Source organism: Aptenodytes forsteri, unplaced genomic scaffold, assembly GCF_000699145.1.
Source record: "Aptenodytes forsteri isolate BGI_AS27 unplaced genomic scaffold, ASM69914v1 Scaffold8, whole genome shotgun sequence".
In the NCBI taxonomy this organism is placed as follows: domain Eukaryota; kingdom Metazoa; phylum Chordata; class Aves; order Sphenisciformes; family Spheniscidae; genus Aptenodytes; species Aptenodytes forsteri.
The window spans coordinates 6,147,102-6,158,495 of record NW_008796218.1 but is presented as its reverse complement, the minus strand read 5'-3'; the positions used below and the strand labels follow the sequence as shown (position 1 = coordinate 6,158,495).

Sequence of the window (11,394 nt, the reverse complement as noted above, 5' to 3'; positions counted from 1 at the left end):
TCACCTCCCTGTCCTCCATGTGCCTTAGCATAGCTTCCAGGAGGATCTGTTCCGTGATCTTCCCAGGCACAGAGGTGAGACTGACTGGCCTGTAGTTCCCCGGGTCTTCCTTTTTTCCCCTTTTTAAAAATGGGGGTTATGTTTCCCCTTTTCCAGTCAGTGGTAACTTCACTGGACTGCCACGACTTCTCAAATACGATGGATAGTGGCTTAGCAACTTCATCCGCCAGTTCCTTCAGGACCCGTGGATGGATCTCATGGGGTCCCATGGACTTGTGTACCTTCAGGTGCCTTAGCTGGTCTCGAACCTGATGTTCTCCCACAGTGGGCGGCTCCTCATTCTCCCAGTCCCTTGCCTTTGCCTTCTGTGGCTTGGTCGGTGAGGCTCCAGCACTTGCCCTCAAAATCTGATTCTTGTGTTCATTCTGCAGTACAAAGGGACTACCATGTCACTGAAATTCAGCACCCATCTCTTCTTATAATAAGATAGCTAGGTTGTCCACAACTGTGCAGATATTTTTGCTCTACTGCTGATGGAATTTCTCCACAGAGTATGTCCAGATGATGGGCAGAGGGAACAAAGACCCTCCAGTGGGTAGAATCTCTCACTGGATAAGGCAGTATCCCTTTCTAAATGATCTACCTCGTAGCTATGCTGTAGTTCTGATAGTAAGATCTGGGCAATTTATGTTCTTCTAGTGAGACCTTCTCTTTCATGCTGACTGGGGAAGATGGGAGCCGGCGGTTTGGTTATTGCAGGAGGCTGTTGGTAAGTACCTCACCATCACCTTAAAATGCAGAATTCTGTTAAACAATATCTCAAAACTGTAGCCTGAACTTTGAGGGTGTCTGTCATGGTTTTAAAAGAAAATGGAGTTACTCACTCTGAAATTTGGAAATGTAAGGAGCTCAAGTAAAATAAGAATTTGTAATGACTGTCTCAATCAAATAGGTCCCAAGTCTTGTAGGAAATTCATAAGAATGTGGAAAGTTTCTTGTGAGCACTTACTTTTTAAATTCTTTATATCAGGTGCTTTCAAGCAGAATCAGAAGTACTACAACTCTGTAAACAAAGGCAAATGTGGTATTTCTAAATATTTGCGAGTAGCGTTTATCTCTTGGACAGCTGCTTACATCTCCAAAGTACTTTGCCAGCACTGCCTAATCAGTCTGCAGCAGGTCCATGATGCAGGTAAATAAGCCACCCTGTCGAGCAGGAGGGCAACAATGGTGGAGAGCAGGCCATCATCACCATTTGCTCAGGACCATGCAATAAGCTGATGCCAGTGCCAGGAAGTCTAGGTTCTCAGGCTTCTTTTCAGTCCTCATGACCAGGGGTGGTCAACTGGTGGTGCGGGGACCTGACTCAGCCTACCAAACAGTTTTGTCTCCTCACCTGGAAAATCACTGGTTACCTGATAGATTGAGAGGATGGCTGTGTGTGTGTGTGTGTGTCAGGGTGTGTGTGTGGGGTGGCGGGAGTGCAGGGAGGAAACTGCACAAAGGCTTGCAAAGTGTATTAAGGCAGGTGAAGCACAGTGCAAACAGGGATTTTGCTGTCCATCCTGCAGATCTGACTGGATAGCAGCAAAGCATACAGCAGCACCAGCCTACATTCATCACCTCTCGGATAGGTTTGGAGCTGGTTGCAAGGGACTAGGCAGGGAGCCATGGCTCCTGTACTGTTCACATGACAGTTGCCTACACTTGGTTAGAGAGCTTATATGGATATTGGATGCTACAGGAGCATTTTGCGTACTTTCTGTGCAAAATGAACGTCTGCAGCAGTATTGCAAACTTGGAATTTGGTACCCCCTATCTAAGAGAATGGGACACTGTCACTTTCCCCTTCCTTCCCTCTCTGGGATGATTTCCCATCTTTCCAAGCAGGGAGCACCTGCCTTCAGTAGCTTTCAGTGGCTTCCAGTAGACAGCAACTCGCTGTCATTAGGACAGCACCCTCCATCCTGCATTCTGCCTGTACCTGACCCTGCTCTTACCCTGCTCTTTGTCTGTGGCAAAGCTCCTTGTCCTGCAGACAGCAGATGCTCTGTCTGGGAGGTATTGCTGTGTGTGGTTCCTCTATTTGTAAGAAGTTTAGTTTAAACTAACATAACAGAAAACTTGTTTATCAATTCTGTGGGCGGTATTTGCCGTAGGTAGCATCACAGAGACTCGCTTACTCTGTATAACACAGTGTGTAAGTGTGGGCCACAACAAGGTTTATATGTGGAAAGGAAATGTCAATGAAGGCTTGCGTTGCAGTAAATCTAGGGCTGGTCAGGAGGTGATTCAGAGATAAACCAGTGGAGCACCTAGAAGGTGTCCTTGCTGGTGTAAATAAGCATAACAAGATGTAGGGCAGCAGTACAATTCAATTACTTTTTAATATGTTGCCATTTAAAATGATAATAAGGTATATTTGAAAAAAAAACCCAAACCTCAGAAGATGTTGGCTAGAATTAAATTATGGAATGTTTCCACTCTACCAGGTAAAGGTGGTTTAAGATTTTTATATTTCTGGGAATGTTAGCAAGTTTGGAATCATGCACAGAGCTTACATTTGTGAAATGCAAAGCAGTTGATCCTGGGCCAGGCTGAGACTGAAATAATCAGCCACAATAAAAAAGATGTATACACAGGAATGCTGAATTAGTTTGTCAATGAAGGATTAATGTAGGCTTTTTTTACTCACTTAAGGCTCAGTGACATCCACCCTTCATTAAAGGCAACACAAAAATAGAACACTGACTTTCAGCTGGTGCAGAAGATAGGTTAGCATAGTAGGAAGTACCGGGAACAGAATCAATACTACACACTTTTATATAAATGGTGTTGTGAGACAGCATTGGAGATTGTTTTTATCCTCCATTGGCTATGGCAAAAATCAATCAACCAGATAGCAAAAAATAATTTTAAAAAGGGAAAAATAAGTACTGTTTTGCTAAACCTATCTAATAATTATAAAGCCAGTTATAAAGCTGATCTGCTGCTGCCCTGGGAGATCGCTTAATTCAGGATGTTTCATCTGGTTCCAAAACGTGACATGCAGAAGCTGACATGTCTCATCTCACTGGTACAGCCTACCCAGCAGAGGAAAGTGGAGTGATACCAATGTACTTCACCAGCTTGTCCCTTTTTGGGGCAAATCCTGCCGTGCCTTCTGAGAGCAAAACTGGCATGGTCTGGGGCTTAGAAAGAAAGAGGATTTTGGAAGCTGCAGAGAAACATCTCAGCATTTCTCTGTCTGAGGAAATGGCAAAAGTAGCAGAGATCTGCTGTTATTTGGATCCTGCAACCTCTTTCTGTCCTGCTGGGAGAAATGGTGGAATTGGGGTTGTTACCTGAAGTGCCTTCTCCATAGGGTTCAACTGTGCTCACAAAGCGTAACAATTTCGTGTGCAAATGTTGGTGTGTGGGTGGAACAGCCTCACCAATGTGTACCTCAGTGTGATACTTCTATTTACAGTCATGTGCATACTTTCTTATTTTATATATGCAAATACAGAGTTTGTACAGGCAACAAGGAACAGGTAAATTCTGCAAACACTGTTTATATGCCAGAGGCTTGGGCTCTAAAGCAGATTTTTGTATTTGGGTGTCCAATTTCCTGACCAGTTTCTGAAAGCTTCAGTCAGGGTGGCTCTGATGTCTGGGAGTGCACAGCATTTCCTCTGATTAGTCCCATTCCCGACCCACAAGTTCTGTCAAATGCAATAACCATAATTTGGGAACTACATGCAGTTTTTGGCAAACATTACATAAGAGAAAGGTGGGGCCGTACTGTGTAATATAGAACCATAAGAAAACCATAAAGTCATTATAAACTGCTCTGATTCAAGACAAGCCAACTGCTGTGAGCCTAATTCCTTAGAAAATATTCCCCAGCTGTCCTGGTGAGGGATGCTCTTGTAATACCCAGCGAGAGGTGTCCCATACCTTCTAGAGCATTTGGCAGTCCTTGGCAGCAGGCTCCATGGCTGGATGGGCCAACTAGCCTGATGCTGTGAGGATGGCTATCTGTGTCTTCTGCGGAGGTTGGTGTTACGATTCCTTTGTTTATGAAACAATTACTTTTTGTCAGCCTTGTTCTCCTTTGGCATGTTGTGATATGAACAAACTGCTCCACTTTTTCTTTACTGCCTTCAGATTTCAGATTCTTCCAGACTCTTTTTTTCTGGGGAGGTGTGCTAAAACCCTGCCAAAACTACCCCAGGGGATACGGTGACAATTATGTTCTGTTTGTACTACAAATCCTGTACAGTATCCCCTTTAAATGTATTTATATTGTTTTGTTTCATTTTGGAACAGGATTAGAATGGAATGTAACCTTTTGTACCACAGTAAACAATCTGCACTTCCATAGATAGCATGAAGTTTTCCAGTTACATCTTGATACCTCCAAGGCAATCATGTAACAGCTTTCCTAGTGACTTGATGTGAGAAGTATGCATCTTCATATAAAAGGAAATGGACCAATATATAGTAGAGTTATTAACTCTCACTACTATGCCATTTTACTGCAAATAAGACATTTTTCTTTAATAACTCAGATTAGTTTAACTTTCTTTTCTATGCTAATTAATCCATCAACTTGCTAGGCTTTTTTCTAGAGCTGTTCTTGGGCTGTGGCTCTGCGATACCCACATGTCAGCAGCAAAGATGATTTAAGCAGTTTCTGCTGAGGGCTTAGCTTCACCCAGCCAGTCACGGCCCTCTCCAGTGGACATTACAATGACCCCGGTGCTATGGGGCATCAACCTGGGCAGGGGCAGAAGGGAGAGCAGGAGCACAGGAACAGCAGGAGCACATGGTGGGGAAGGAACAGGTGTGAAGCTGCTGTAACATGAATCTGAGTGTACCTTGTAAAATACAGAATTTTAATTTGGTTTAGTGTATAATTTCATTTTACTAATTGCCAAAAAATTGCTTTCTAAAGGGTGTGACTGAAGTCTTAGCTCTTCTCTATCTGTGCAACCCCATAGACTTGTGCCCAGTAAGAGCACAGTGGATATACAAGGATCACAGTGGTGAAAGCAGGGACCTTCTCAGCAGGTTTCTGCTGACAGAGCCTCAGCTGCAAGACCCACCAGTACTGGAATATCTGCAAAACTTTCCTTACTGGGAGGCCATGAACAGTCTCTGTAGCCCAGAAAAAGGGTGTAGACAGCCAGAGAGACACCAGGCCTGTATCCTTTGGGAGATGCTTGGATCCAGTGCAGCTTCTCGGCAGCCTGGGCTGTCAGTGGCCTTATGGTTGGGATCCACAGCTGTGCCAGCCCCTGTCCCCAGGGACAGTCATGGCATGTAAGCTGCTGTTTTATGGGATCTTCACAAGTATCTTGGGCTTTAGTGCCATGGGAGTTGCTGCGGATGCTGAGGGGTGCTAGTTCTAGCTAGTGGGGCAATACTGGAGTATAAGACACTGCGTCCTCAAAACAATGTCCTGCAGTTCGTTGCCACAGCTGGCAGCTGGTTCATGGGAACAGCAGGAGACACACATTTCTATCATATAGGGCAGACATCTGAGAAGACCCAGTTCTCAGAGCAGAAAGCCTGACAATGTCAGGATTTCTTGGCTGGTAACTTTGTACTTGCAGGAATAATATGAAAACTTGCAGTGTCTGTTTCACCCTATCCTACCTCTCTCTTCCCTCTCACATAAAAAAATGCTCCTCCAGCACTTTTCAAGTCTAAGACGAGCCAGCTCCAGGAGTCAGTGGAGGAGCGGATGCCTGAACTTGAAGTGTGTACATTAAAACATGAAAAACAGTCGTTAGGTGGGACTAGTTCATCCTACATTTGCTGGGGCAGGAGAGGGGAATTCGTTACACTATGAAAGCAACTTTTGTGGGATGCAGACTAATGTTTATGGAACTGAAAAACACTCACTGGAAAACCTTTTCTTCCCCTTGCCTTCTTCCCTCCATCCTGCCTTCCCCCAAGCATCTTTGACAACCCTGTGCACATAGGGTGCTCTGGCATTAAAAGTTCATTTCACATGTAACAAGAAGACTTTAAGACAAGCTTTTGGATTTAAAACACCCACAGTTTTCTCATGGTCTGAATTTGGATTGGCCCTAACAAGGAATCAAGAGCTGCCACAGAAGCTGGCTTGTGACTGACGTATTCATTTTAGACTCTCAACATTTGAATTGTTCTGATTCCTGACACCATTAAGGAACATCTCTGCTTCTGGATGTGTTGGCTTGCTTGTGAGGCTAGGGCTTGTGTGGCCATGAGGCTGTGATTGTGATCTGATCTGACACAATAACCTGATTTCTTAAACCTGCTTTTCAGTCTCTGTATTTGTAGGTCTGTCATTCTTTAAATTAAGCCAGCAACAAAACAGCAGACTTCCCAAGACAGAGCCTTGCTGGGTTTTCAGTATGTCTCTCTCTTTCTGAAACTGCCAAGCCTTATCTAGTATATGCAGAAAAATGTTCATGGGAGGCATCTCCTCTATCTTCTTGACGTCATCCATTCAAGCTACGCATCCCATCAGCTTGTGTGTGGTTCTAATATAACTGAGCAGGAGAAATGTGCTGGAAGGTTATTCAGGAATACCATGTTTCCCTGTTTAAGCTTTGGATTGAATCTGCGTCTTTCATTGTTCCAAGATCAAGACAGTCCTAGGGCCAGGTAGGATTAAAACAGTGTCCTTTTCACTCTCCTGCAGAAGGGAGTAAACATTACACAATGTGTGTGTGAAAATGGCATTTGCATTGTCATTTAGAGTTAAATATTTTTATGTACTATCTCTGTTACATGATCATTGCTTTTATTACAGCTAATTGCAATTGAAGCATCTACAGTTCTGGTCTCAAAGGGAGCCCAGGGTGTTAGAGGCTTACGCAGAGCTAACACATGTGCTCTGCAAAGGCTGCTTCCTTCAGACAACTCAGCTGCTGCTGTGCATCTGTGATAGTCCTTTTTCACCTGGCCCTGGGGCAGCCCTTACTGCTTCCTCCAGTTTTCCCAGTAATGCTCTCTGGGGAATTATTTAGAAGATATCAGGCGACATGTCCTGTCCCGTTTTGGGGATGAAGGAGCACAGCCCTTCTGGAATCTTCAGGTTGATGCTAGTCTGTTTCTTGCTGCACTCCTGCTTTTGAGATGGCAGGTAGGACTATGGTGCATGTTTCTCTTCCTTGCTGTTTGGTAGGTATGTTTTTGCTGCCTTTCTTCTCCACACAGTGTATCTTCAGGTAAATGGGAGAAGCTGGGAGGAGAAGTGCAGGAGGAAAAATTTTGTGTTTGGTCCCCACTGCTTTGGTTCCTCTGATGTCAACATGCTGGGACTAGCATCCCCCAGTTATTTCTGGGCTGTGAAACCAGGAGCTTTCCTGACACCCCACAGCCTCCCCAGTATCTTAAAAACCCAAACCACTGAGTTATGTGTCTGAATGGCTGGCAGGTATGCACACTGCAGGGACAGCCTGCCCTGCTTTGAAAGCAGGCGCGTGCAGCGTGAGAGAGTCTCAGTGCTATGCCAGTCTGGGAGGAGAGGAGATCTCTGGAGGCTTCCCTAGATTTCAAGCACATGGGCAGGGACGTGTGATTTGAAAGAGAAAAATGGCAGGCTTATTTTTTGGAGCAAAAGCCTCCTGTTTCTCCTGCCAAAGCAGGTTTTGGAGTGGGCTTCAGTCAGTAAACTTCAGATTAAACTCACTATAAAAAAGACTGTCCTAAGCCGCTTGCAGACCAGCCCTGATGCAGATCGCAGCTCCTCCATCTTGTAGCCAAGTTCTTGTCAGTTTCTGTTCATTCTCTTGGGAAACTGTCTCGTTATCAACAAAACTCATTAGCATTTTCATTCGTAATACTGGACTAAGGCTGAAAATACCCTGGGCTCCATGAAAACAAATTGAAAACAAATCAAAACCAAAACATCATCCCCTCCATCCCTCTTGTTCCAGGAGGAGTGCAGTGCATCAAGGCAGAGTCACGCAGATGCCTCTCAGCTGTGCTACTTTACCATACAGCTTCCCTGAACTGGACCTATTCATCGTGTGGAAGAGCGAGCCTTGGAGGACATGACTCCCAAGGCTTTGTAGCTACCTTGTAGAGGACAGCCTGAAACTTTGAAGCACTCTCTTCTGGGAAGAGAGGAGATTAAGCCAGTACTGTTGGCCAGACCCAGTGCCCAAGTCTCCCCTAGTGAAGAGAGATGAGTCCAGGCAGAGAAGGGAGGAGTGTCATGTCCCATATGATGTTTTTCCAGGAAAGAAGCAAACTAAAGCACAAAGAGCAGGTGTTTTTAGATCCATCTTTGAGGTGTAAACTAATGGCTGAGAGAGGTTATGTGAAGAGTTGCCAGTGTTAGAAATTTGAGAAGTCCTGCCCCTCAGAATGGCTCTGCCTGAGGCTTTTGCCTGCTGCCTCTTACAGCTGATTTGTATACATCTGGGAGACTGTGCTGTTTGCAAGAAAAAGTCTCTGAAATAACAGAAAAGGATGTCCTATACGATGAGTGCAAGGAGGGAAGAATCCCAGCTCTCAGAGACATGTAGCCTTTAAGACGTTTGAAAGCAATGATATTTCATAAAGGAGAATCTTTGAGTAAGCGCTAAGCAGTTATTGTTTCTGGTCTTATAGATGACCCAGGAATGTGATGTTTTTACTGGCACTCAGTGAGACAGCTCTTGGTTGGGAGCTATCCAAGGCTCCTGGCATGGCTTCGGCATTCCTGCAGATTTGACACAATGATTTTAACCAAAATCCCACATGCTTGATATAATCACTCAGTGCCTTTAGAAAGGGTTTTATACCTAATATGGACAAAAAAGGGCTCTGCTTTTTCAGAGATGTGACGTGTAGTGAGCAGGTTTGGATCCAGAAATAGACTCATCTGTATTCACTTAGCTTTGGTATTTTTTGTGGTCTTTATTATAACAGGCAGGCACCTGCTGACTGTCCAAGTCTAGATTGCAATATTCAGATTCAAAAAGCACAGCTACTCCTCAGTTTCTTTTGATTGACATCTGTGTGGCATGTAAATGTCAAACACACCATGGGGAAGTTAATCACTGTATCAGCAGAATCTAATGATGAGACAAAGATAAAAATATACTGGCCTGCTATGTGGGTACAGAGCAGATGATCAGCCACTTTGGCTAAATGTACAAGTGGGCAGAAGCTGATGGAAACAGTGACTGAGCTCCTTTATCACAGAGTTGGTATTAATGAGGATGATTCTGTCACTGCTGCATATCAATAATGTACAGCTGCTCAAAGAGGCTAAGTGATGCCAAGTGATTCCTTTACAGCCACTTTTCACTCCATGCAGCACAAGCACAGCTGACTCCACGAGATGCAAGAAAGTAGGCAGCCTCGCCTATTGTCTCAGACCCTGCTTTCAGCTTTTTGCTGCTGGGGTACTGGGGTTTGCTAGCATACCTGCAGCCATTCTGTGCCATAATGGACGTAGCTTCTGGACGAGGCAGCGTCAGGACTTCCTTGCATTGTACCTTGGGACTACATGTGACTGCATCTGAAGTCAACAAGCTGCCTTGTTAAAATAATAGCCCCTAGGAAGCGTGTGCCTGCTGATCTGGTGAAAATCAGTTGCAACTACACAAAACTGGAATGCTGCATCGCAGCTTATTAAAAATACAGTGGGAAGCTGCTGTGCATGGATGTCACTGCCATCTGCATGCATTGTACACATGCGGGACACAGGCAGACCAGCTCTCTGCTCTGAGGACCTTGCCAGTGAGGATGGTTTTTCTCAAGTGCTCAGTATTGGCCTAATTCTACTTCTTTTCCAGTAAATAAGGTGAATCCAGCAAGTGGTTGTACCCTTCTTTCACACACAGTGCTGACGGGCCTTTCCCTGCAGTGGTATAGGCAGGGTTGCAGAGTCCAGTATGCTGAGGGAATACACGTCAGTCATGCCAATTTAAACCATTTGCTTCTCTAGGAAATATCTTCAATAGGATGGTTATAGAGGATGATCTTTATAGGGTTTTTTTGGAGGGGGGTGGGGGAGATGTGCATCATTGATTCATACTTGCCACTGTTGAAGTTATTTAAGAGTTTCATGTTTATTATGCATTAATCTGAGGAAGTTAATGATTTAGCTCATGCAGCTTGCCTTTGTTTAGGTCTATGAGCTTGCTTTCTGTAAGTTGAGCTCTCTTTGAATATCATGGAGTGAGTGGGGAACTAAAGCCATCGTAACCTGCCTTAGCATTGTAGTTCTCATCGCCCGGCACATGGCCCCAGGGTGCCCCCACTCCTTGTGCTGCAGCAGGAGCAGAGGACAACGATAGCACAGGCATGAGTTACAGTCGTAGTTAAATGTGCTTTTATGGCTGCAAGCTGGAGCGATATTGGAATACCGCTCCAATGCGCTGTGATTTCCAAAGTGGATAAGCACTATTTACGCTTTTTAGTTTCCTGTCTTGTGGAAGAAACATGATGCTTTTCCAAGAGTAGCTATTTTGATGGAGAAACGGATAGTGAAAGATGTCACATGATGGCCAACTGTGTGATCAGAGAAGTGTATTTCCTTCTGACTCCAAATTAATTTGTAATTTCAATCTCCTTTTTACTGTTATCAGCCAAGTGGAAAAGGCCCACGCCTACCTGAAGTTTATTGTGTCATCAGCCGGCTGGGGTGCTTTGACTTATTTTCCAAGGTAAGAAATTTTTTTTTTTTTCAATATTGCCTTTTAATTTGATTGTTTACTGAGACACATCCGCAGTGATGAACGAGACGAGAAGAATTTCTTCCTTTGATGGGAGATAACTGTATTTTACAGTTGCTGTTTGGATATTCCATCCCTATTACTGGGTTCATCAAAGAATGTCTTGTTACTTATGTGACTGAGGCAGAACTTGATTCAAAAAACATCTGGGTGGCCGTATGATCTGGCTGATGGAAGTTTTTTTCCATTGTTTTCTAAAGCTGTTCTGTGCTGAGCTGTAATTCTTGGCATCCACAGTTTGAATGATGGGCCAGTACCACTTTTACTCCAATACCCCGTGCAATGATGAGGTTAAGAAAAAAGATTATTTGATAAGTGAATTCTATATGCTTAACTCTATTGACATGTTTTTTTATCCTAGGAGGCTAGGAAAGCATGGATAATCTTTTAATTGGCCTCCACATTAATGAATCCAAAGCTGCATTGTATACTGATGTGGTTTACCTAGGTAATACATTTCTTGACACAAGACTTTCGAGACAATAAGCAGGGCATTGCAGCTAAACTGAGGGATTGAATAGCCATAGAAACAGTTAACTACCAGTCAGCTCCAGAGCCACAAGCGTTCTTATTTTGTAAGACAAAAGGTTATTAAAATTAACTATTAATAACATTTCTGATTGATTAACATTTGAAATATCTCTCTAGCTGCCAGTTTAGGGCCTCCTAGTCCTCTGAGAGC

General features: G+C 44.1%; 1 protein-coding gene across 1 annotated transcript in view; it reads left to right on the top strand.

The window, feature by feature from the left end:
- ST5 (suppression of tumorigenicity 5) overlaps window positions 1-11,394 on the top strand; it is a 106,184-nt gene that overhangs the window by 61,852 nt on the left and 32,938 nt on the right. Inside the window, exons 10-11 of the mRNA XM_009288800.2 lie at window positions 700-769; window positions 10,566-10,643. Coding sequence (XP_009287075.1) covers window positions 700-769; window positions 10,566-10,643 — 148 coding nt within the window. The remainder of the gene's footprint in view (window positions 1-699; window positions 770-10,565; window positions 10,644-11,394) is intronic.